General features: G+C 42.0%; 1 protein-coding gene across 1 annotated transcript in view; it reads left to right on the forward strand.

Annotated features, from left to right (window-relative positions):
- Positions 1–27,426, forward strand: part of Zwilch (zwilch kinetochore protein) — a 200,053-nt gene that overhangs the window by 33,622 nt on the left and 139,005 nt on the right. The window contains exon 6 of the mRNA XM_080286254.1: positions 20,324–20,464. Coding sequence (XP_080142380.1) covers positions 20,324–20,464 — 141 coding nt within the window. The remainder of the gene's footprint in view (positions 1–20,323; positions 20,465–27,426) is intronic.

Raw genomic sequence — 27,426 nt, forward strand, 5'->3', positions numbered from 1 at the left:
ATGCCTGCGTCTTCCTTAGCCTTTATGATTCTTTTTCTACCGGACTAAATTCCTATATATCGGAAAAAGTCCGATAAAGCCAGAAGCAGTTCGGACTGCCTGGCCACTTCAGTTATGTTCACCACAATAATGTAAATAAAACATGTATATATCAGTGTACAGTACTGTATTATTATATATAATATACCAATTGATTAATGTAGTGAAGTTATAACACAGTAAAGTACTGCAGTAGTAGTCAAAATAGTTTAAAAACCATTCATGCGATCTGGACTAATGTCTGATATATCAGAAAAAGTCCTGATTAGCAGGGGGAAGTCCGGATGTCGCTTTTATCGGAATTTCGCATTTTTCGGAATGGTTTGGGCCTCAATTAGTCCGTTATAGTGAGGTCTTACTGTAATTTATATTCACCGAACGTTCTTATCAACACCATAAGCAGTACAACTATTCGAGATTACGTGGATAAAAAATCAGGCAGATAGAGGCATAAATAAAAGTAGGGGAAAAATAATAGAGCGAAACACTGCTCCCACACTGCAGCGCGATCATAAGACAATTTCCCTTTGTGGTTCGTAAAACGGACCCGAATTGTCCTACAGTAAATGTTTATATACCAAAATGTAGCTAATGAAATTTCCTAAAACTCTTTCTCAGTAACAGTTACCATAAAAGATATATTTCTATGAGAAAACACAAAGGAAAAAAAAAACATAAATTAGCGCATAATTTATCATCGCCAAACGTTTTTATCAACACCATAAGCTAGCACAATTATTCAAGATTACGAGGAAAAAAAAATTACGGAGATAGAAGCAAAACTAAGGGTGTGAGGATAAAATGTTTAAGAAGTACCGCTAATGCTGAAATGGGGGGGAGTTCTCCCAGCACTCGGCCAAGGCCGAGCCGGCCCACGTCCTGAGTACTTGCCCACAGTTGGATGCAGCCTGCATTGTCCGGAAACGAAGGGTTAATCATACACAAAATAGTCCTTCAACTTATCAGGTCTTCTACTATGCCGCATCCAACGATGTCCTGACTACCCCAGACAATTAGCTTTGCCTGGAATAACTTGATCCTCTTCCTGATTCACATCATCCCCAGTGAAACTGTCACCACCCTCTTGTGCTTCAGCTCTTTGGTCCTCCTCAGCATCATTGGTTGCGGGTGTGGATGATTCCTCAAAGGTGCCCGAGCTGTATTGTCCTGGCCAATGGTACTGCCACAGACAAGTCACGTGTACCACCTTCGGGAGAGACTTCCTGCCTCCCCAAATCTGGTATGTTACGTCTGGCAGGCGGTCCATCACAGTGTATGGCCCATCCCATGGGTGCTGCATCTTCGGTGACTGTCCCTTCTTCCACTGAGGAATGTATAGCCAAACTTTGTCACCATCGTTGAAGTTCACCTCACTTGTCTTGACATCATACTTGAACTTCATCACTTCACCTGAAAACTTCAGAGCTCCTCGAGCTTGGTTATGTATCTCAGCTAATCTTTCCTGAAAATGCTTTGCATAGCTGGAGGTGTCTGTAGGCAACTCTTCACCTGGTGGTATTCCCATTAACAAGTCAACGGGTAAGCGTAACTCGTGGCCCAACATCAGTTTTGGAGGGGTGTAGCTGGTAGACTCATGGGATGCAGACCGGTAGGCCATCAGCAACGCAGGTAATATCTGGCTCCATTCCATCTGCCCCTCTACTCAGTGCTTGACCAGTTCTTGTCCCAGGGTCCAGTTGAATTTCTCCACTATCCCATCTGACTGTGGCCTTATTTAAGTCATCCTGGTTTTCTTGATCCCCAGTAACTTACAGTATTCAAGGAACACAGCAGACTCGAAGTTTCTGCTCTAGTCTGAATGTAGCATCTCGGTTGTAATGCATCAAAGACTCAGTTTTTACACCTATCAATGTGTCAGAATCTTCCGCAGGAGTTCCCACTAATGTTTAATAATATCCAGCTCAATCCTGCATCATCCTTGAACATGCTTGGGGTTTCATGCACCCGGGACTTATCTTGGAAAGATCATACAGTAAAACTTCGATATAACGGACTTCAGTAGACCAAGATTCGCTTTTATTGGACGTGAGGAGCTACTGGACTAAATTCCTATATATATCGGAAAAAGTCCAATAAAGCCAGAAGCAGTCCGGACTGCCTGACCACTTCAGCTATGTTCACCACATTAAGATAAATAAAAGACATATTTATCAGTGTACAGTGCAGTATTATTATATATATTATACCATTTAATTAATGTATTGAAGTTATAACACAGTACAGTACCGCAGTGGTAGTCAAAACAGTTTAAAAAACCGTTCATACGATCCAGACGAATGTCTGATATATTGGAAAAAGTCTTGTTTGGCCAGGGGAAGTCTGGATGTCACTTTTTTTAGACTTTCGCATTTTTTGGAATGGCATGGGCCCCAGTTAGTCCATTATAGTGAGGTCTTACTGTGTTGGATCTCTTGTAAAATCTGCTTCCAAGAGATTAGGTGTGCTAAGCCAACTCCATGCCTTCTTTACCCCTGCACAGTTGTTGACTTTATACACAGGTTTTATTCTCCCTTGTTTAGAGTAAAACTCTCATGTGTGGAGAGGCTCCCCACATACAGCTCTTCTCAATAGGGTGGAGTCAAAGGCTTTTCGTCTCATCAACTCTCCTCCTCTTACTGGCTCCCTTCAACCTCTGTCTCTTTACCACACTGTTGCCTCTTTATCTCTTTTCTATCACTATTTCAATGGTCATTGCTCCTCTGAACTGTCTGGTTGCATCCCTCCACCTCTACAACAGGTGCATAGCACCTGTGTAGCAACAAACTCTCATCCCATTTGTGTCCAACTTGTCACGAATTGGCGCGAGCATGTTTATAAGTTCGTAACATTTTATTCAGAGTGAAAACCGCGAATTCTAGTGGAATTCTCATTGTGTATCGCTCAGTTTAATCGTCCACCTATTCACTTGATTGGGACGGTTTTCAGAACATTTTTCACTGTTTCATAAGTGATCGTCCTTGCGCGCGACATTAGGGCCTTCGCTGAGTGATTTATTGTGAGTGTGTATCGCTTACTTTATTTTCGTTGACCGTTGGAGCAAGTACGGCCATCCCTCGCCCCTTCCATAATTCGAACTTAGTCAGGATTAGAGCGTTGTGAGAGAAGGTTCGTGTACAGTGAGTTCCTGAAATCTCCACCTAGACGGTGAATCAGTGAGAGGTTTAGCATGTGCAGCATCCGTCCTATGCACTGACGCCCAGTTTCCACTTAGCCCCCTCTACTGACCAGTATTTCTTTTCGTTTTTTCCTAGGTTTAAGTTTAGCTTTTGAGTGAGCGAGTGAATGTATTCTCCTTGTTATTTTGAAGTCATTTTGAGACTCATGTAATGTAAATTTATTTCTTTGTAATTAATAAATTTACAGTTCCTTTTCATTGAGCTTGATGTAATGTAAACTCGTGTTTTATTTCTCCATATTAAGCTTATTTTAGTTGCCGCTTCTAGTTGCACATGCTTTGCATTATTCATAACTGGTACTTAAGCCAGTCCTTTTGTATTAAGCTTAAATCTGTTGTGCCAACCAGGAATTAATGCACCGGCAAGAACCTGTTTATTACTATTAGTATTAGTTATTGATTGTTAGGGATGGAGTCACTTTCTCGAGAGGCTAACAGTACTGCAAACAGCACTTGTGAGTAATTAGTCTCTGCTGTGTACTGTTGAGAAAGTTTATAAATTCTCGTCCTTAGAGAATCGGCGAAGTAAGCCGGCATAAAGTAAACTTACTGCTTGATTTCACAAGTCAATTCATGGTCTCTATTTTCAAGGAAAACACATAACCTTTATTAATTTTTAAATTCACAAAACCCGGTGACATTTGGCGACCTCATTCCAGGATATTAACTCCTAGGTCTAAAGTTATTAACGAGATAATACTCACTCACTCATACTTAGGTATTTATCATTAAAGTCTATAGGCACTATCTTACTGGTGATTATTGATTCATTTCTATTAATTTTATGTAATAATTTTCACAGCCAGTTATTTTTTTAATTTTCTTTACCAGTTTAACTAGATAAAACTGGTCACCATTAACCTGTGCCTATATTCTTTACTCCTGATTATTGGCATTTCTCTGCAAAATAGCAGGCAGTACTTAGTCTTTAGTTCACTTTGACTGAGTTAGCATCATGTCTGCCAACGTCTAGGTACAGTAAGCTAAAGATATGGGGCTTACCGACTCCGAAAAAGTCAGAGAGTATGTACTCTCTCGGTTTAGTTACGATCAGCAACGTGAGAATGATGCTCGCGAAGAGCGTAGAATTCAACGTGAACATGAGCGAGAACAACGCGAATACGAGCAAAAACAACCCAAGTACGAGCGAGAACAACGCGAGAGAGAACGTGAATACGAGCGAGAACAGCGAGAGAGAGAGCGAGAACACGAACGTGCCGAGCGTGAGGCACGTGAAAAACATGAACTTGAGATGCCGAGGCTCAAGCGAGACTCCTTGGCTTCAGACACATCTGGTGCAGCTAACCCAAGCTCCACGAGCGCTCTCCCTGCACACGTTTTGGTGACCCCACACATCAAGCTTCCTCCATACAAGGAAGGCGAGTGAATTGAGCCATTCATGACTCGTTTCGAAGACATGGCTCAGCTGTACCAGCTGGATGATGCAGCTAAGGGGCTCCAGTTCCTTAGCTTGTTTGAGGGCCCTGCTCTCGATATTCTCCACAGAATTCGTGGAGACAATCTCACGTATGAGATGATGAAGGCTGCACTCATCAAAGCGTACGGTCTCACAGTTGACGACGCTAAGAGTCAGTTTATGAGGGCGCGTTTACAAGAAAAAGAGACTGCCGTTCAGTTTCTTGATCGGCTTACTGCATACTTAGATGAGTGGATGGAGAAAGATGAAACTCCTTCCAGGCGAGAGGGGATAATTGGCCTTATGCTGTGCATGCGGCTTGAAAAGTCGTGGCCTGCTGAACTTATGGCTCAGCTTAAGATCTGCCAGGTAAGGGATGCCAGCCAAATGGTGGAGAAGGCTGATGCATTCTACACTGCGTACAGGTATTAAACTCGTAAGCAACACACCTGGAACAGGAATGCTGACAAATCTGGGAAACTGTCTCAGACTGAACCCCAGCAATAAGGCCATTCTCAGAATAATGGCCAAGGTCTAAACAAACCGCAGAAGAAGGACCAGGGGCAATATACTTTGAATCCTGAGTGGAAGCGGTACGACAAGCAGAACCCTAACCAGCAGCAGTACCGGTATTTCAAGCAGCAGCAGGGCAAGGACAAACCACGTAACCCTCAGTCAGGACAATCGACTCTAGTGTATCGGAGGCAGGATGCAAATGCAGCCTTCATTCCACAACAAGTGCACAGTGGTGCCAACCCCACCAGTACAGGTACTTCCCCACAGTTCACTAGCTCCCCAGCGACAGTGAACTCTCCATCTCAGTTGGTCAATGCTCCAACTCCTCAGAGGGTGAGCACGACCCCTCAGGCATCAAGTTCTCAGGGTGCCACATTTGCTGCATCGTTCGTTCCGCAGTCTCACCAATGACTGGCTCCTACCTCCTCAGACCCTTCCACCAGTGACAGTCCCTTCCTTGTTCAGCCAGGGTTTGTGGGAGGCATCCCTGTGAATATCCTGAGAGACAATGGTTCCTCAGGTTGCTCTGTTAGGCAGAGTCTAGTTCGGCCTGAGGAGTACACAGGTCGACAGATCCAAGCTAACCTTATTGATGGATCAGTGAGATTGTTCCCTGAGGCATGTATCCAGGTGGCATCTCCATTTTATACTGATACGACAGTCGCAGTTGTCATGCCAGAACCTTTATTTGACCTTATCATAGGAAATATTCCCGGTGCCAAGTATGGTTGCACCGAAGATGATGCTATGCAGACTTCGACTGCAGAAACACGAGCCATGGCTGAGGCTTCAAACTGTGTCACCCCTGTGACCATTGCATTGCCGCAAGATCTGATGTGTAGCCAAGTTGTTGTCCAAGAACAACACTCTGACCCAACACTTGCTGCTGTGTGGAAGAAACAAAAGGGTAGAGTGATAAAGTATTCACGGGGAGGTTGAGCCAAGTTCCTTTGTAAATAAGGACGACTGTACCGTGAGTCACGAACACCCCAGGGTGAGGTTCGACTGTAGTTTGTCGTTCCCGCAGAGTATCGCCAAGCAATGTTAGAATGAGGTCATTGTTCAGCCTCAGGAGGTCACATGGGCAAAAGGAAAACCCAGGGCCGTATCCGAGCTGACTTTTTGTGGCCAAGAATGGGACCGGAAATAGATAGTTTTGTGCGTTCCTGCAATGTGTGTCAACGTACCACTAATCAGGGACATGTCCTTCCTGCGCCGTTTGAACCCACACCCATAATCTCTGAAGCAGTTGAAAGAGAGGGCAGTGGTAATGTGGGTGCAGACCTGACGTCTCGCCCGTTGGCCCTACAGGACACATCATGTCCAGGGCCTGTACATACATATGTACTGTAGGTTAAGGGGGAAGTTCGAGAACCCCGTAGGGACAATTCGAGGCTGTGTTTGAATTACCTTATGGAACGTCTCGAGCTGTGGGCCTCTCTGAGGATTCCCGGAGAATGCACATTATCCACATGAGTGTTCACACCCACAGTGGGTGTTAAAATGTTACCTCCCCGAGATTGCGTAGGGATTCTCAGCTTCCTGTTATTGATCGTAAGTGTAGAGTTAGGTTAACCAGTAAACTGCCTGTTCTCAGAGATTTGAGCAATTCAAGAACTGGCATGTTTCCTGGTTAATAATGTAGGTTAACCAGTAAACTGCCCGTTCTGAGAGATTTGAGCAATCCAGGAACTGGCACGTTTCCTGGTTAATAATGCTAGGTTAACCAGTAAACTACAAGGGTCCTGAGAGATTTGTGAATCCAAAGACTACATTTCCTGGTTAATAATAAACATAAGTACTGATTGGTAGGCAGAGAGAGAGAGAAATGACACTTTTGATGCTCCACCTTGATTCCTTTCGCAGGTGCAGCATTGTCGTGCAGATCAGCTGATTGTCCCTGACGCATGCTGCCGCCTCTTCTCTTCTGCCTCGTCGTCATTATTTACTATTGTATTACATAATTCTACACGTAGGCACAGTTACACCACAACTGTCACACCTATACCGTGTATTACATACATCACGCTACATAACAATTAGTTGTTAGTGTAAATGTAACGAACTTTCGCTCAGTTTAACCTGAGTACAGGATTTTTTCCTCAAACTTGCTTCTATTATCGTAAATATGAGGTTTTTACGCTCATGGGCGACTGTGATTTTCTCCTGTAGCAGGGTAGTATACACATCACAGTGTGAATCTTGTGTGACTGAGTTAGGATTTATATGTATGTATATTGATTTTTTTTTTTTTTTTTTCTGAAGAAAAAAAAATTTCATTTTTGATGGGGCGTGATGTCACGAATTGGCACAAGCGTGTTTATAAGTTCGTAACATTGTATTCAGAGTGAAAACCGCGAAGTCTAGTGGAATTCTCATTGTGTATTGCTCAGTTTAATCGTCCACGTATTCACTTGATTGGGATGGTTTTCAGAACATTTTTCACTGTTTCATAAGTGATCGTCCTTGCACGTGACATTAGCGTCTTCGCTGAGTGATTTATTGTGAGTGTGTATCGCTCACTTTATTTTCGTTGACCGTTGGAGCAAGTACGGCCATCCCTTGCCCCTTCCATAATTCGAATTTAGTCAGGATTAGAGCGTCGTGAGAGAAGGTTCGTGTACAGTGAGTTCCTGAAATCTCCACCTAGATGGTGAATCAGCGAGAGGTTTAGCGTGTGCAGTGTCCGTCCTATGCACCGACGCCCAGTTTCCGCTTAGCCCCCTCTACTGACCAGTATTTCTTTTCGTTTTTTCCTAGGTTTAAGTTTAGCTTTTGAGTGAGCGAGTGAGTGTATTCTCCTTGTTATTGTGAAGTCATTTTGAGACTCATAAAACGTCAATTTATTTCATTGTAATTAATAAATTTACAGTTCCTTTTCTTTGAGCTTGATATAATGTAAACTCGTGTTTTATTGCTCCACATTAAGCTTATTTTAGTTGCCACTTCTAGTTGCACATGCTTTGCATTATTCATAACTGGTACTTAAGCCAGTCCTTTTGTATTAAGCGTAAATCTGTTGGCCAACCAGGAGTTAATGCACCGGCAAGAACCTGTTTATTACTATTAGTATTAGTTATTGATTGTCAGGGGTGGAGTCACTTTCTCGAGAGGCTAACAGTACTACAAACAGCACTTGAGTAATTAGTCTCTGCTGTGTACTGTTGAGAAAGTTTATAAATTCTCGTCCTTAGAGAATCGGCGAAGTAAGCCGGCATAAAGTAAACTTACTGCTTGATTTCACAAGTCAATTCTTTGTCCATACTTTCAAGTAACATTTAAAGTATTCTTTAATATACAAATACAGTAGAACCTCTTTGGTCCGGACCCCTTTGATCCGGACTTCTGTTAATTCGGACAAAATTTAAAAATAATAAGCTCCAAAAATATGTTGAAAGTAATTCTAAAGTCATTTTCAGTATTGGCGCGGAAAGTGATCATCATTCGTTTAGTCTCGGATCATGCTAGGTCGCAACACGGGCGCCTGTTTAAACACACGCTAGCATTCGTTCCATCAGCTAGTTCACCAACCATTTATATTTCTATGCTGTATTTCAAAAGTTAATCCTCCTTACCGTACCCCTTAATGCAAGTGTAGCTTCTGCAATGAATAAAGGTGTTAAAAGGAGGAGTTTGCTTACACAAAAATGGGTCAGAATATTCTGCATTGTTTAATGATTACTGTACGTTATTTTTTGTACTTAATTGTGCTTTACTTGTACATCAAACATTAGCTTCTTGCCCATATGGGCATTATCAATATGCCAAAGATGACAATGTATTTTTTGCCTACATAAGTTTTATTTTTATTACAAATATTAGTTAATTAATTAATTTATTTTTTTGCCTACACGGGCCTTAGTCACTTACTACAATTTAAAATGTAGGCTAGTTTCTTGTCATGGCCTTACCTGTAAATTATGCAACACAAAACTATCGTACATGATTAGTTTGGTTATTTTAGTATCCTTTCATCTTTTGCAGTTACGTAGGGTTGACATATGCCACATATGTTAATAATTAACAGACATACCATATGTAGACAGTTTTTGGTATGAACTGGAGATTACCCTGATGATCCGGACAATCTGCTAATTCGGACAACCCTTCCCCCCATATAGTCCAAATAAGTGACGTTCTACTGTACCCAAAAACCCCATGACACAACTTTCTAATGCAAAAGTTAACCATTACTCCCAGTCCTTCATTTATGCAACAGGTCAACTTTGGAACTGTCTCCTTCTGTCTGTATCTCCTACTACCTATGATCTCCAGTCTTTCAAACGCAGTGTGTCCAGGTATCTCAAAATGAATGGATCTTGAATTTGGCTCTCTTTTGTATTGTTTTTGTTTTTTTCCCTGGAAGGAACAGTTTTGTGGGCTCAGCCATTGGTTCCTTCTTCCTGGCATAAAAAAAATAATAGAACCTTGGTAGACCACTGTCTGACTTCTTCATTTCTGCAACACTCCTGGCCCTTCCTCTAACTTTCTCTCTGGTGAGCTTCACCTCTCCTCTAAACTTCACCTTCTCTTCCTAACTGAGACTCGCTGTTTGAGGCGAATGATAACAGACCCTTCTTTGTATCCTTCTACTTTCTCTATACTCATTTCAAAGCCAGAGGTGGCTGTTGTGTATATGTACGAAGCAACATATCTTGCTCTTGTGTTCCTGAGCTTTTATCTTTTGAATTCTCTACTCTTTGGCCTCGGCTTTCCTGTCATTCTCAGACTAAATATATCTGTGCTGTTTACTTATCCTCTAATTCTGCTGACTATGAAAATTCTTGAGCTATCGTACTTTTAAGATGAAGCACATCCTATCCGTTCCCTCCTTTCTTTGAAATCTCCATTCTAGGTGATTTCAATGTTCACCACCACCTTTGGCTTTCATCTCCATTTATTGATCCACCTAGTGAACATGCCTACATTTTTTCTCTCCTTAATGACCTAAAGCAGCTTGTACAGCATCCTACCCATATCTGTCACTGCCTTGGAGAGTTCCAACATACTCGACCTCTTCCTTACAACAAATCCTTCTGCTTACAGTGTTAATCTTTCCTCTCTGTTGAGCTTCTCTGATCACAGGCTTATCACTGTAACCTGTCCTATTGCTCCAGTAAAACCTGTGGACCTCCCAAAGAAGCATCAGTTGTGGCACTTTGAAGCTGCTGATTCGGAGGCCCTCAGACAGCACTTCTTTGATTTTTCCTGGAATGATTATTGCTTCCATGGCCGAGAGCCATCGTTGTGTGTCTTGCATGTTACAGACGTCATTCTCTCGAGCATGGAAGCGTACATTCTTTTCTCATATCTTTTGACTAATGCAAAAAAAACAACCTTGGATTAATCACGCTTGTTCTAATGCTGTCCACAACAGGGAGAAGGCCTACAAAAGATACCAGAGCCAACTCACTCCTGAATCTCATCTCTTATGTTTCTGCCCTGAATTGTGCTAAGTCTGGTCTTCATTTTGCAAAAAATAATTTCATTCATACTAAATGCACTGAACTCTCCAACTCAAATTTTTCCCACACCTTCTGGCACCTTGCCAAAAACCTGTCTAACAACTGTACCTCATCATCCTTCACTCCTCTTTTCCACTCTGATGGCTCTGTAGCTATTTCTTCTACTGATAAAGCAGAACTCTTCACCCAGACTTTCTCCTCCAATTTCACCTCAGACGATTCCAGTGCTGTTTCTCCATCACTTCTCCCCTCTGACTTTCTCATGGGTGACATTAAAACTTCTTCAATTGATGTATTTTCTGTCATATCTGGCCTCAATACTAACAAGGCATATGGTCCTGATGAGACTCCTCCTGTTGTCCTCAAGAACTGTGCATTTGTGTTTCTGTGTCGCCTGGGTAAACTCTCACATTTGTCTGTCAACTTGCACCTTTCCTTCTTGCTGGAAGTTTACTCTCATTCAGCATGTCCCAAAGAGGTTGACCATTCCCATCGCTCTAACTATTGTTTCAAAAGTTTTTGAGTATTCTTAACAAACAAATTTTAAAGCATCTTAACCCCTTAACCACGGGGCGTCACTTTCGTGACGCTTGGGAGCAAAGGATCATACCGCGGGGCGTCACTTTTGCGATTCTGTGTTATTTTGAATTCCCCCGGGCTTTCAAGTGGTAGCTTGTATCATCTTTCAGTACTGCCAGTGTCCAACACTAGTCAGCACTCCTAATCTCATCTGTACTCCCATCCATTGTTGACAATTTAGCCATTTCTCCCCGTTCTTGACTCCCCTCCTTACCTTCCCTCCATTACCCTCTCCTCTCGCCTCCCCGGCCATGCTACACTAAGTAAATCTTCCCGGGAATTTTCCACTAATTTCATCCATTGAAATAAGCTCTATGCCCTATTCTTATACCAAATAATATATACCAAAAAGAAATAAGGTAAGTGAGAGTGCCATGCACCTGGAATTGGCTAATCATCACCTGACAACACTTCACGTGCACTCGTTCGCTAATTTTCGCTGTTTATTTCCCCTTGAAATATCCCGTATAATCTATTCTCGTACTAAAAATATATATAAGGAGGGAAGGGAGAAGCCTAAGTGATATTTACATTCACCTGGAACTACCTAATTTATAATGTATTGTCTAGATTTCCTGCCAATCATTTCACTGCTATATATTAGCAGCTGTCAAGAGGCTGACGTTGGCAGTAATGCATATCCCTAGGTAGGCCACCCCGGCCCACCCCTATCAGTTCACTGTCATCTTCGAAGGTGAAGGTACGTCTGTTTGCTCCTGCTAACTTCCCCCTCGCTTTTTAGCCCCATGCAAAGGGCTCTGTGACCTTTACCCCCTACTAAACCTCGAGTGGAAAGAGGTAAAGGACTGACAATTGATAGAGAGTGACTACGATCTTTCTGTTGAGTAAAACAGTGCAAGTGGAATTGTAAATAATGTGTAAACAGCAAGTAAAAGCAATGAATATAAATATAAGTGAACAGTGGAAAATAGTTTTATAAGTTACTTTAAGTGACAGTAAATAACACAGTGTAAATAAAATAGAAATGTAAATAATGTAAATAAAACAGAGAACGTAAATAGAAATGTAAATGAGTAGTATTATAAGAATATGAGTATATATACTTGGAGTAATGAAAGTGAAAGTTTCACTCTAGCATGTATGAATACTATGAGTTATGAGAGTGAAGGTGAAAGTAACATTCACTCTCAATGCTAGTATACAGGATTAGAAAGCGAATGCTACGTATTTTACTGAAAGAAATTGAATGCCTACAGTGACAATAAACTACTGTTACTGAAGGAAACTTATGGATAAAGACTGTAGATATATATAAGTGTTATATAGTAATAGAAATATAAACTGTGAGTGTTTTTATGAATAATAAATGACAACACCAGCGGCGAACTAGCGCAAGTGGGAAGGTCATGTGCCCTCTTAATTTTCATTGCTTTCACAGTTTTTTTTTTTTTTGGAATATAGATTCCAAACTATTTGAGAATCATAGAATGGTGTTTCTAGTGATAATATCAGGCTATGGTAATCATATTACGGGTTGTTGGGAAGTGCAAAGTGGAGACTTTGTTACCCAACTTCAGAGGTCTCCACAAGTCCTACGGTACTCGACGAAGGCTCAACAAACACCCCAGGAGAAAGCTGAAGGTATGTGCCATAAGCATATGTGATTTTAATATTCTAGGACTAATAACTGATTTTTTGGCAAATATTTTTAGAGAGTCTGTCGGAGCGCGGATATGCCCGCGGGTGCCGCAAGAAAAAAAAAATCAAGCCCGCTGTTAAAGGGTTAATTATCACAGCCTTCTTTCAGATCGTCAGTATGGGTTCTGCCAGGGACGCTCGACAGATGATCCTCTCACCTACCTTTCAGACTCTTGGTCATCCTCCTTTCGGGATTTTGGCGAAAGCTTTGCTACTGCAGTTGACATCTGGAAGGCTTTTGATCGAGTCTGGCATAAATTTTTAATTTCCAAATTGCCCTCTTACACTTTCTGTCCTTCTCTCTGTGCCTTCATCTCTCGCTTCCTTTCTGGCCATTCTATAGCTGCTGTTGTAGACAGCTACTGTTTTCTCCTAGAGCTGTCAGTAATGGTGTTCTTCAGGGCTCTGTCCTGTCGCCAACTCTTTTCCATTTATTCTTCAATGATCTAAGCTGTACATGTAACCTTATCCACTTATACGCTTATGACTCCACCCTCCACCTTTCCATTCGCTTCCTGCAGTGTCCATCTCAACAAGGGTTGAGGCTATGGCACACCTAATGTCTGACTTGGCTCATATCTCTGAATGGGGTAATAATAATCTTGTTGTTTTATTCCATCCATCTATCATCTAATCCTGTGTCACCCCATGAGGAGCGTAGGAACCCGGGGTTAGACAAGTTGGTCCTGCCATTTAAGGTGAGAGTGAGAAATGCATCAAAAACTCAGCTCTTACATCTATCAACGCAACAGGATCTTGCACAGGAGTACCCTCTAATTTTTAACAATATTCAGCTCTGCCCTGCATCATCTTTAAATATACTTTGGGTTTCATTCTGTCAAGATTTATCTTGGAAAGAACATATTAACACACATAAAATCCGCTTCCAAGAGATTAGGTGTGCTAAGCCGACTCTGTGCTTTCTTTACCCCCGCACAGCTGTTTTATTCACCCCTGTGTAGAGTACAACTCTCACGTGGGGAGGCTCCCCACATACAGCGCTTCTCAACAAGGTGGAATCAGAGGCTTTTTGTCTCATAAACCCCTAAGTGCTGGGTGACGGTTATATCTGATGCAAAGTTTATGGATCGTGAACACCAAGTGACGGCCATAGCCGCACTTTATTTCGCACCATTGTTTGAAGTGGCTGCCAGTTTATCCCCTCACCAAAGGGTGTTGGTGCACTCCCACCTCCGCACTGGAACGTGAGTCAGTCTCTCCCGGGCCCAGGCCAGGTGTAGTACAGCATCTTGAGGATCTTCCTTGTCCGATTCTGTCTCTGCCGCCCACGACCCCCTTGCATTTTCCACTCCAGCCAAGCTCCTGCCAACAGATTCGAGGAAGGGGCTTAGTGACAGTGCTGTAGGGCATGTACTGGAGGATCCTGTGTCTACTCTTGCCAAAAGTTTTATTTTATTTTTTTTTTATTTTTTTTTTAAATAGAACAGAGGGAGGGAAAAAAAGTGAATAAAAAAAAAAAAAAAAAAAAAATCCACACACCAGGTTTCTGGTGTCCTCCATTCATAAAAAATCTGTAACAGTTGGATTTGAACAGCTGTAGATTGAAGTTTAGGGGGAAACAACTCTGGGGAAGTGAGTTCCAGAGAGAAGTATTTGGAGAAAAAAAAGAATTCTGATAGGCAGGAGTTTTGTAATATGACTGTGTGACATTCCAGTCATGAGCGCTATCAGATGCCCGTGTAGCACGAGGGAAGGCATGGAGAGGTGGCATAATGGACGCAAATTTGTCTGAGCATTTGCCATAAAAGTATCTGTAAAATAATGCAAGGGAAGCAACATTCCTTCTTACGTGTAGGGGAGGTAGTTTATTCATAATAGCAAGGTTATTAATAATTCCAACAGCTTTGATCTGAATGTTGTCTAGTTGTTTTAGTGGAACATCTCCACATCCATTTCACAAGGATGAACATTATTCTAGTGGAGAGTGCATGTGACATAAAAATTATAACTAACTGCTCATCAGTGAAGAAGTTATGGACTGTGTACAATTGTCCAAGTTTCTTTGAGACAATTTTAGCAAGTGATCTGACATGAGAGGTCCAGCTGAGGGCACTGATAAGTGAAACACTGAGAATTTCAGTACTTTTGGAGATGGGAATATTAGTAGCATTGAAGGTAATACGAATCTGGCAATATCTGCCTATTAGTAAATTGTTTATATTTGGTGTTACTAACATTAAATGAGACAAGGTTATTTTGTCCCCATTCAGTGATCTTAGATAAGTCTTATTTTATGGAGATGGCTGCACTGAGTTGAGAGTTAGAGATATTAACTTTGTGAGTGGGTGTTTGAGTGTGAATGAACTGTGAAGTGTTAAGTCATCTTCATATGAATGGATGGGATTGAGAGTGACAGGTAGGATCAGTAATATGAACTTGGAATAAGGTTGACGCCAGAACTGATCCTTGTAGCATTGGCATTTACTTGAGTGGAAATTGGAATACACATCACCTACTGTTATTTTTCTGTCGCTGAGATATGAGGAAAGCAGAGGAACAAAAGAGTTAGTCCATAGCAAGGGAGTTTGGATGACAGGGAACGGGGCCACACTCTGTTGAAAGCTTTAGTAATATCAAGGGCTACTTTATGAGTTTGTCCATGTTGGTCAGTTGATTGATGGATGGTATGAGTCAGGAGATGGAAAATATCAGTGGTGGATCTTTTGTGGCAAAAACCATATTGTCTATCACTAATCAAGTTGTTGGATTCCAGATGTTTAACTATGTGCTTATTAATTACAATTTCAAATACTTTACCAAGAGACGACGTGATGGCTATTGGTCTGTTATCAGAAGGGTCAGGGGAACTTCCTTTCTTTGGAATTGGGTGGATATTGGCTTCTTTCCACGACTTAGGGAATGAAGAAGTACGTATGCATAGCCTGAATAATTTAACTAGAACAGAGGCAAATTCTGGGAGCATTTTTTCAAACCAGTTGAAAAAAATTCCATCTGGGCCTGGAGCTTTGTTTGTTGGTAAATTGTCTAGGTTGGATATTACATACCTAGTCTGTATTTTAAGTGAAACAATTTTGGAAGAGTCAAGTTCTAGTACAGGGAAGTTCTGGCTGACATCCTCTGTGGTAGAATTTTTGGCAGATGTACTAGCAAGGATATTCGCTTTACCATGCGGGTCATTTATAATGCTACCATCTGAAGATTTTAGTGGGGGAATAGGTGATGACTAATTAAAGTTATTATTGAAAGAATTGAGAGTTGACCAGAATACTTTATTGTCATTAGGACTGTTAAGTAGTTCTTGTGCTTGGTTTTGAAGAAAGTTTGAGTTAGCAAGATTTGTTACTGCTTTTTGCGTGTTTTCTAGCAATTTTAAATTGACAGAGTGATTCAGACTTTTTTATTTTAAGTAAGAGTTATATGTTAATGACTTTTAGGCCGTTGCTCTGACACAGTTGCTATCAAATCATTTTCGAGAGTTCGATCTTTTAGTGAACTGTTGACTTGGTATGAATAAATCCATACCAGCTAGTATTAAGTCGTTAATATGGGACTGTGTAAAATTGGGATCACTAGAGAAGAAAGGCTGCCATGGAATGTTAGCAAGATAATTTCTAATTCCATCCCAGTTAGCCCAATGAAAATGCCATTGGGTCACCCTGACATGTTCAGAACGGGGAGGTTTGGGGGAGCCTACTAATGAGGCTTTGATGAGATTGTGGTTGTAGGATCCAAGTGGTGACAGCACTTCTATCCTGTATTGATCTGGATTATTTGTAAGGAATAGATCCAAAAGATGGGCAATATGGTCAGGATTATCTGGTATTCTGGTCGGTTGCTTTACCAACTTCGTAAGATTAAACGATTCTGCAAACAGCTCGCACTCTATACCAGTATTGTCAGTCCTGGCAGAATGCAATAACCATTCTACTTTATGTACGTTAAAATCACCCAAAATGGTAATTTCAGTGCTAAGGATAAGGTTAATGGTACTCAACTGTGTGGATATGGAGTCAGATACACTGGATTTTGAAGAAGCATTGGGGGAGCGATAGATGACACAGATATATTTGGTTTTATTTCGACAATTTAGTTTATACAGTGAGTAATCAAAATTAGTTGAGGTGAAGTTTAAAACAATGTCAACTGCAAATTCAGATTTGATATAACAACAGGTGTCACGCTTTTTACGAAAGTTTGTGAGAAGATGGTAACCAGGAAACCAAAATGGGCATATTTTGGTAGGAGGAGAGATTTGGGATTCTGTGAGGAACAGGGCTTGACGGGATATGGATTTTTGGAAAAAATTGAACTGAACTCAAGTTGGTACTGAGACCACGGATATTGGTGAAGAATAAGGCTGCATGTGCACGTCTCCTATGCTGAGCATGAATGGAATTTGCAACAGTCGCTGCCGGCACAGTTGCTTGACAGTGACCAGGAGGACCCTGCACCACCAGCCCTACCCTGCCAGTGGTGGCAATCTGCCGAAGACAGCGGGAGTTATCATGCTTAGAGCAGCGTGTCATGGGCACCTACCCCTGCTCCCTCAGACACGTCGGATAAGGACCTGAAAGTGCTTCAGGAGGCTGCAGAGGCATACGAGGGTGACACTTTTGTTACAGAAGAAGAGAAGGATGTGCCAGGAAGTGTGGAAAGTGAAGGAGATGGTCGTGATGATGATGGTCAAGTTGTAATGTACATAATCGTTGCCGTCTCATCTCTCCACCATGCTCCGAGCAAGAAGGTCGCCTTCCTTCCCTGCCGCGACCTTCATCACCTCAACCTAGCACCTCAAGGGCCATTTCCCCACAACCTGGCCCTTCATGTGTGAGGGCAACGAGGTCGTCGGCACCAGTGAGGAAACTTGGCTAGCCAGCATCACCACAGGGAGTCCCTGCTACAAGTGAGTACCCCCCCCCCCGTGGTCATGGACGTCCTCATGATGGCACCTTATTCCTGCCAGATCACACCCTGGTGGCCCAGGCATCAGCAGGCTTGACACTTTTGTGTGGGAGGAGGTTGGAGGCTTCTAGCCTCCCCTACTTGCCTTTGATGTGACTGGGGCAGGTGCTCAGAGGCAGCACCTGGAGGCTGGAGAGCTGACAATTCTGTACTTTTTCCAAGCTATATATACAACCACAATTATGCAGTACCTGGTGGAGGAGATAAACTTTCTCCAGGCTGTATCTGTTCTCTGGCTAGAGGTGTCTTTCTCCAGGCTGTATCTGTTCTCTGGCTTGAGGTGTCTTTCTCCTGGCTGTATCTGTTGTCTGGCTTGAGGTGTCTTTCTCTAGGCTGTATCTGTTCTCTGGCTTGAGGTGTCTTTCTCCAGGCTGTATCTGTTCTCTGGCTTGAAGTGTCTTTCTCCAGGCTGTATCTATTCTCTGGCTTGAGGTGTCAGTGTCCCAGAGTACAAAAATGAAAAAATGGAAGGTAGTGGAGGTGGGGAAAATGTATGTGTGTCTCGCACTGACAATGATAACGGCACATGTAAAGAAGCATGTCATTCACGATTATTGGTCTGTGGACAAAATCTTACACACACCTGACTTTAGTAAGTATATGGCCCGGGACAAGCCCTTGGCCATTTTCAAGTTCCGGCCGTTTCAGAAAGTGGTTATTGACGAGTTGCCTGTTTTATTCTGGGGCTTTTTAGCATTTATTCAGTATGTGCCCTCTAAACAACATTGCTTTGGCCAAAAGGCGAAAAAATGCAAAAACAAACAAACAAACAAACAAACAAACAAAATCTGACTTTTTTTTCAACTGTACTTTGAAATTGGCGCGCAGCGCCAACCAGCTGTGTTTACCCTCGCTGCTTGCTTCTCCCATCCCTCCCGGCCTCCCCAGTTACCACCCAACTACCATCCTGACTAGACGCTCATTCAGTGGATGCCGCACATGCTCGTTTTTGTGAATAAACGGTGAATAAACTGCAATACCTCGCCACTAGACCACATGAGAATTTACAATGTTGTGCAATGTTATGAAATTAGAATTCAGAGTGCAAAGATAAAGTACAGAGTGTAAACTGGCAGTTGAAACTGGTGGTTGAAACAGGCGTAGTGCAATGAAGAACAGAATGTGCACTGTTAAACAATTATAACTCATAGTGCAAAGGATTAAGTGCAACACAACACTGGATTACTGTATGTGCTTCAAGAGCATTTTCACCACTGCCAGAGCCTTAGAGGAGGCGCGTTAACCTTTGTAACAAACGGCCACGGATGTGTTATAAGTACCCTGTACACTGCTAAATATTTTCAATACTCACTTCGAATTCCTCATTCTCTGGTTCCTTTTCATTTATTTCATACTTTCTGTCCCTTATTTGTGTGAATAGGGTCTTAAATAAGTGCTATGCATGTCCGGTAGAGAGATATGTAGGTGGTTTTCTCAGTCAGGTTGGGTTAGGGTCCATAAGTACCAGTCCAGGAGGCGGGGGCCCACTTTCCGGATGGACCTACTCTTCGGACGTGCCTTTGGCCCAGTTACATCGGATAGTGGAGGGATTGCTGTACTAGATTATCGGCTTTATTGGACCAGGCTTTCCCACTGTTACAAGGATCTACTGTAAGTGAAGATCACTTACCATGACAGGGCATGGTGTGATGTTTGGGTGTCGGGGATGGGGTACAGTGTATTCAGATGACAGTTTAATTTACTGACCTAAAGTATGTGGGTGAAAATCAATAAATTACTGTAATGAAAAACTTAGTTGAAAGAAGGAAAAGTATATTTTGAGTGGTCCATAATTTAAGCCGTGTTGATTTATGACCATTTGTTTTAATGAAAGTTGTTGAAAAAGGAAAAGGTACATAGTGAGAGGTGGCAGTGAGGTGAGAGTGAGATGAGATGCAGGTATGTGTGGGGGGGGGGATGGTGGAACAGCTATTTGAGTACAGGTATCAATATAGCATTTCACATCCCATAATTTTTGCCATATTGATTTATGACCATTTGTTAGAAAAAAAAAAAAAAATGGAAGAAGAAAAGTACATAGTGAATGGTGGCAATGAAGTGAGAAAGACAAAAGGCAAACAACCAGTGAGTGTGTGTGTGTGTGTGTGTGTGTGTGTGTGTGTGTGTGTGTGTGTGTGTGTGTGTGTGTGTGTGTGTGTGTGCAAAAGAGAGAGAGAGAGTGAGTGAGTGAGTGAGTGAGTGTAAACAGACCATTAATGTCCCATAATTTGAGCTGTGTTGAATTATGGTACTTTGTTTTAGCGAAAACTTACATAAAGACAGTGTTGTTTATTCTAGATGAAGTGAACATGGTGGAACTTTTGGAGGGATGGACATGGATACTGGCTGAATTCTAAGGTTTTCCAATGAATTTTTTTTTTATTTTCCCCACATCTACTGGGATGGGTCAGGGTTTATTTTTCCATACAAAACATGTTTAGTGCAAATCACATCCTGCACAGATTGAGGGTCTACTATATGTAGATTTCCACTACAAATATTTTGCAGGTGGACAGTGTGGTTGAAGCGACTTACAACGTGCAGAACTCAGAGGATGAGGACACAAAGTCAAGTTTAAGCTTGAGATGCAAGTGGAAGAGACCACTGACAATTCTTTCCTCCCCAGACCCTGATGCTGTTACCACTGCAGTAAGTTATTTAATTTGTGTGTGCTTGTACATGTATGGACATCATCTCACTACGGTGACATTATTTAACTAGAGTAGGAGACAAATTTTTTCTGACTCTGGACTCTATCTCACTCCATGTTGGGATGGGAAAGGAGATCTGGATGATGATGATGATAGGTAATAATACATACAGTATTCCCCTGCTGAGGAGATCGCTGGAGAGTGTTTTTAAAACCTTTCAGTCAAAGGAGTTCCTCCTTATAGTTACAGTAGATTTTAAATGGTGTCCTTGGTGTGAATGTATAAGAAAAAAGAGAAATTGGTATGGCCGTTGATGGTGAAAATGATGTGATGATAATGACTATGATGAAGTTGTTGTTGTTGCACAAACCTGGTCATAATGTAGTTCAGTGTGGCAGTGTCATCTGTGTGTGTTTGTAGTGTCGTAACTTTAATATTAATGTTACATGCTACAGTATGTTGCTACTATTATGTGTGTTCATGATAATGATGTCATCTTTGATGCAGCAAAATCCCTAGAGTGTAATGCTGGACATACTCAGAAAAGAAGAGAAAATATTACTTTGTGTTAGGTATCACATGGGTATGGGAACAGGGAAAAGTAGTGGACATAATTACCACAAATAAAAAGCAAAAATGGACATAGGCTGGTTAGATTCTTCCTAGAAAAGGTAACATGTGGACAACTCACTTGATGTAGTGCTGAATACTTCTTCCTTCATCTTAATCATTCTTTATAATGTGCCTGCCATCATTTTGTTTCGTTTATAAAGGCTCCAACATTCTTGCATGTGTCATCCTTAGTCAGTTAAGGGCAACTGTTCATGCTGCTCGATCTCTGGCAGCCTCCCTGTTCAGTCCCTTATCCTTAAGGTCACACTTAGTGACCTTGTCCCGGATCTTTTTCGGTCTGCCTCTTGCATCCCTTCCTCAAATGTTTACATTTCTCACTTTCTGCAACCAGTTGTCATTCCCGATCCTCGCCACATGCCCAGACCATCTCAGTCTACCTCTCCTCATCATAACACAATACACTCCAGCCCCATCCCACCTCTTAACTCCTCCATCTTAAACCTACCCCCCCCAGACCTCACATTCAAGGATGCTCTGCACATCCACTTAATCATTGTTATTTCTGTATGTTTGAGCCTGTGAATATCCTCTTCCATTTACAGCCCAGGTCTTACTACCATACAACATTACACTCTAACACATCCCACATACAAAGATCCCTAAGTACAGAGGAAGGGCCCTCTCAATGTCAAGAGAGGCAACAGCTCCCAGCACCTCTTTCAACCACTCCTAACTCTAGCCACAGAGCTAGCTCCAGCCCCACCTCCAGCACATAATATGTCTCCCACATAACAGAACTCTTCCACACACACTCGAGAGGCTTAACAGCACGATCAATCCTTACACGCCTGACAATCTCCACATGCTTTCCTCAACACACCGCACATGTGAAATCAGCATTATCTCACAGTCTACCTCTAATACACCCACATCTCTTATGCATGCTCTTATCACAAACACTTCAAAAGATGGAATTACTTCCCACTCCCTTGTGGCAGGCCGCACATGGACACTTTCCCTCTTCAACAGAAACAAAGTTCAGATCCATTTTCTTTTTTTCATTCATTCATCATCCAATCCTACGTTGCCCCATAAGGAGTGTAGGAGCCCGGGGCTATGCAAGTTGGTCCTGACATTTAAGATGAGAGTGACCAGCCTCACTCATCCCTATGTGGCATTACGTGAGCAGTAAACCCCAACCACCCCTTGGATATTAATCTTCACCTGCTCAATCCAGTTGAAATGCCGTAATTACCCACTAAGCCACCAGACGCCAAAATTTGGTTGAATGGTTACCACTCGGCTAGTAACTGGTTTCCTGGTGTACAGGAAACCATTTGGCTTGTCACTCAGTGTAGAGTTACCCACAGGTAGAAGGAAGAGGATAGAATGAAGGAAGGAAAGACAGAAGAGGGAGTGTAAAGATGCCTGTAGGCAGAAGGATGAGGAAAGAATGAAGGAAAGAATGACAGAAGAGGATGGAAGGAAAGAAGGATGAAGGAGAGGAAAGGGCAGACACCCGAGAGGAGCGCTACATCGAGTGAGTGGGTGATGCTGTCGAATAGTGAATATGGCATCAGTGGTCCCTTTGCCTGGCATAAACCCACACTGCACCTCATCAGTGTTCACTCTTTCTCTAATCATACCTTCTAGAACTCTATCCATCACCTTCGTTATTTGGTCCAAATGTTTTATGCCTTTATAATTTCCTCTTTGTAGGGCATCATCCATCCCCTTGTACACATTTGCAGTCACACTACTCAGGACAACACAATCATTTATAATTGTATTTATCAAGTCAGTAGCTAATCCCACTCCTGTATCTCTTGAGGCCTTCAGCATTTCAGCAGTCACCTCAGACACACCTGCCGCCTTCCCCACCTGCATCCTGCCTATTGCCCTACTCGCAGTAGCAGCATCAGTCAAAGGCCAAGGGCAGAACACTGGATCCACTGACTCCAAACCTTCCCTGTTCCATACAGACTTCTCATTCAGCAACCGATTATAATGCTATCTCCATGAGTCTTTAATATCCCGACTGTTCACTGTTACCTTCCCCTTATCATTCTTCACACATTGCTCAGCTATGATATCCCTGTTTCCCCTCTTCATCTGATTTGCCACCATAAGTATCATATTCCTCTTTTCCACTCTGTTTAGGTTTTCCAGTAAAAGCCTCTGAGACTCAGATTTTGCCCTGTACTGTATACCCTTTTTCTAGCCCAATGCTTGGCAGCCAGTATTCATCTTTGTTACCACCCCTTTTCCATCATCATCATCATCATCATCATCCAGACCTCCTTTCCCACCCTAGGATAGGGTGAGGAGTAGCAATGTCCAGACAGCCCATAGTTTGCCCAATCCAGTGGGCCACACATCCATTCTCTCATCATTCAAACCCCCGGAATCCTGGCTCTATCTGATATGCCAAAAACTTTCACCACATTTTGTAGCATCACATAAATGTATCCAATAGAGCCAGTCCGAATGCTGTTACATTAACCCCTACACCGCGGGCTTGTTTACCAATGACTTGCGTGTGCCGCGGGGTTATTTGGGCTCCAACAGACTCTCAAAAAATATTTGCCAAATATCAGTTATTAGTCCTAGAATAATAAAATTACATATGCTTATGGCACATACCTTCAGCTTTCTCCTGGAATGATTGTTGAGCCTTTGTCGGTTACCGTAGGACTTGTGGAGACCTCTGAAGTAGGGTAACGAAGTCTCCACTTTACACTTCCCGACAACCCGTAATATGATTACCACAGCCAGATACAAACACTATAAACACTATTCTACAATTTTCAAGTAGTTTGGGATCCATACTCAAAAAAAAAAAACACTGTGAAAGCAATGGAAATTACGAGCGCGTCTGATCGTTGCACTGGCACTAGTTCGCTTTTGTTACTCTGTCATTTATTATTCATAAAACCCCTCACACTTTATATTTCTATTACTATATAACACTTATATATATCTACAGTCTTTATCCATAAGTTTCCTTCAGTAGTATTAGTTTATTGTCACTGTAGAGATTCAATTTCTTTCAGTAAAATACGTAGCATTCACTTTCTCGTCCTGTATACTGGCATTGAGAGTGAATGTCACTTTCATCTTCACTCTCATAACTCATAGCATTCAGACATGCTAGAGTGAAACTTTCACACTCATTACTCCTAGGGTATATACTCGTATTCTTATAATACTACTCATTTACATTTCTATTTACGTTCTCTATTTTATTTACGTTATTTACATTTCTATTTTATTTACACTGTGTTGTGCACTGTCACTTGAAATAACTTATAAAACTATTTTCCATTGTTCACGTATATTTACATTCATTACTTTCACTTGCTGTTTACACATTATTTACACATTATTTACAATTCCACTTGCACTGTTTTACTCAATAGAAAGATCGTAGTCACTCTTTTATCAATTGTCAGCCCTTTACCTCTTTCCACACGAGGTTTAGTAGGGGGTAAAGGTCACAGGGCCATTTGCATGGGGGTGAAAAAAGGCCTTGAAGTCAGCAAGAAGAAACATACGTACTCTCGCTTCGGAAGATGAGAGTAAACTGATTACGGAGGGCCAGCGTGGAGGCCTGCTTTAGGGGTTATTCAGAGTTACCAATATTGGTTCTTGAAACAGCTAAGTTTGGCACTGATATGATTGGCAGGAAATCTAGACAATACATTATAAATTTGGTAGTTCCAGGTGAATGTAAATATCACTTAGGCTTCTCCCTTCCCTCCTTACATGTATATTTATTACGAAAATAGATTAGAGGCCTACTTAGGAGATATATATTCAGAGCTACCAATGTTATATCTTGAAACAGCTTTGTCTAGCACTGATATGATTGGCAGGAAATCTAGACAATACATTATAAATTAGGTAGTTCCAGGTGAATGTAAATATCACTTAGGCTTCTCCCTTCCCTCCTTACATGTATATTTATTACGAAAATAGATTATACGGCATATTTCAAGGGGAAAAAAACAGCGAAAATTAGCGAACGAGTGCACGTGAGGTGTTGTCAGGTGATGATTAGCCAATTCCAGGTGTATGGCACTCTCACTTACCTTATTTCTTTCTTGTATATATTATTTGGTATAAGAATAGGGCATAGGGCTTATTTCAATGGATGAAATCAGTGAAAAATTCCAGGGAAGATTTACTTAGCGTAGCACGGCCGGGCAGGCGAGAGGATAGGGTAATGGAGGGGGGGTAGGGAGGGGAGTCAAGAACGGGGAGAAATGGCTAAATTGTCAACAATGGATGGGAGTACAGATGAGATTAGGAGTGCTGACTAGTGTTGGACATTGGCAGTACTGATAGATGATACAAGCCCCCACTTGGAAGCCCGGGTGAATTCAAAGTAACACAGAATCACAAAAGCGACGCCCTGCGGTATGATCCCTTGCTCCCAAGTGTCACGAAAGTGACGCCCCGTGGTTAAGGGGTTAAACGGGGGTGCCAAATCTCTGTTCATGCACTTCTCACAACATTCATCTAGCAAGCTCGATCTCTTTTCAGTCCCCTAGCCTCACCGACTTTCATACATCTCTTCCTCACACAATCATCCACCATATTCCTCCACTTTCTCCTTGGCCTACCTTGCCTCCTCCCTCCTTCAAATTTGCTCAGATATACCTTTTTCACCACTCTATTGTTATCCATTCTCTCCACCAAACCATACCATCTCAGTACACTCTTTGATTCTGGTGTCCGCAGAATTCATCGTTCCGTAACTTTCACGAATCACATTATTTCGTATCCTATCCACTCTCTGTACTCCACGTACATTCCTCAGCAGTCTCATTGCCACTTCTCTCACTCTTGACTTTTCATTTTCATGCCACACCATAGTCTCACATTCATATGTTAAAGTTGGCACTAACACTCCTTCATGTAAGCCTTGCACAGCTCCAGCACTCAAGTCTCTGTTTCTTATCAAGAGGTTCATAGTACCAGCTACTTTCCATCCTTGTGTCACTCTACTTTCCACTTCTTTTGCACATTTTCGTTTCTTTTTTTATCACTGTACTCAAGTATTTGAACTCACTCACCAATTGCAGCCTCTCTCCATTCACTGTAATATCACACTGGGAGTCACCTTGTCTCAGTTACCATCACTTTACTCTTTTCTACATTTATCCTCAAGGCATGATACTCACAGAGGTCAGCAAAACCTTGCACTAGTCTACCAAGTTCATGTCTAATATTTGCAAGTACAGTAGTGCTAAATCATCAGCATACAACAAATTTGAGATATTCCATCCATCACCATTCATTATCAATTTCATCTCTTCTCCATTACTCATGTTTTATTTCTCTCATCACCCCATCCATATATACATTGAACAACCATGGGGACATCATACAACCTTGTCGCATGCCCACATTGGTCATGAACCATTCACTTAGTTGCCCATTTACCCTTGCACATGCCTCACTACGATCATAAAAACTTTTGATGGCACCTAGCAGCATACCATCTCTCTCTCTCTCTCTCTCTCTTTTTAAATATAATGGAAGGAAGAAGAAACCAAAGGCCAGGAGCCTGCAAACTGCTCCTTCCAAGAAAAAAGCAAAAATAGTACTACAAAGAGCTAAATTCAAGATCCGTTTATTTTGAGATGCCTGGACACACTGCTTTTGAAAGACTGGAGATCATAGGAAGTAGGAATTACAGACAGAGGGAGACAGTTCCAGAGTTGACCTGTTGCATAAATGAAGGACTGGGAGTAATGGTTAACACTTGCATTAGAGAGTTGGACAGAAATGGGATAAGAGTTTGTTGCTAGACGGGTGCTACACACCCGTCATAGAGGTGGAGGGATGCAAGCAAAGCAGACAGTTCATGGGAGGGGCGGCCATTGATGTAACGATAGAAAAGAGATAAAGATGCAACAGTGTGGCAAAGAGACAAAGGTTGAAGAGAGCCAGTAAGAGGAGGAGAGTTAATGAGACGAAAAGCCTTTGACTCCACCTTGTTGAGAAGAGCTGTATGTGGGGAGCCTCCCCACACATGAGAGTTGTACACTAAATAGGGGTGAATAAAACCCATGTGTGAAGTCAACAGCTGTGCAGGGTAAAGAAGGTACGGAGTCAGTTTAGCACACCTAATCTCTTGGAAGCAGATTTTACAGGAGATGTAATATGATCTTTCCAAGATAAATCCCAAGAGAATGAAACTCCCAGTATATGTAACCCCTTAATCGTGACGCTTGGGAGCAAGGGATCAAACCGCAGGGCGTCACTTTTGTGAGTCCATGTTATTTTGAATTCGCCCGGGCTTTCAAGTGGTGGCTTGTATCATCTGTCAGTACTGCCAATGTCCGACACTAGTCAGCACTCCTAATCTCATCTGTACTC

Source organism: Coenobita brevimanus, chromosome 110 (genome assembly GCF_032717465.1).
Source record: "Coenobita brevimanus isolate Jiangsu-jjx chromosome 110, ASM3271746v2, whole genome shotgun sequence".
Classification (NCBI taxonomy): domain Eukaryota; kingdom Metazoa; phylum Arthropoda; class Malacostraca; order Decapoda; family Coenobitidae; genus Coenobita; species Coenobita brevimanus.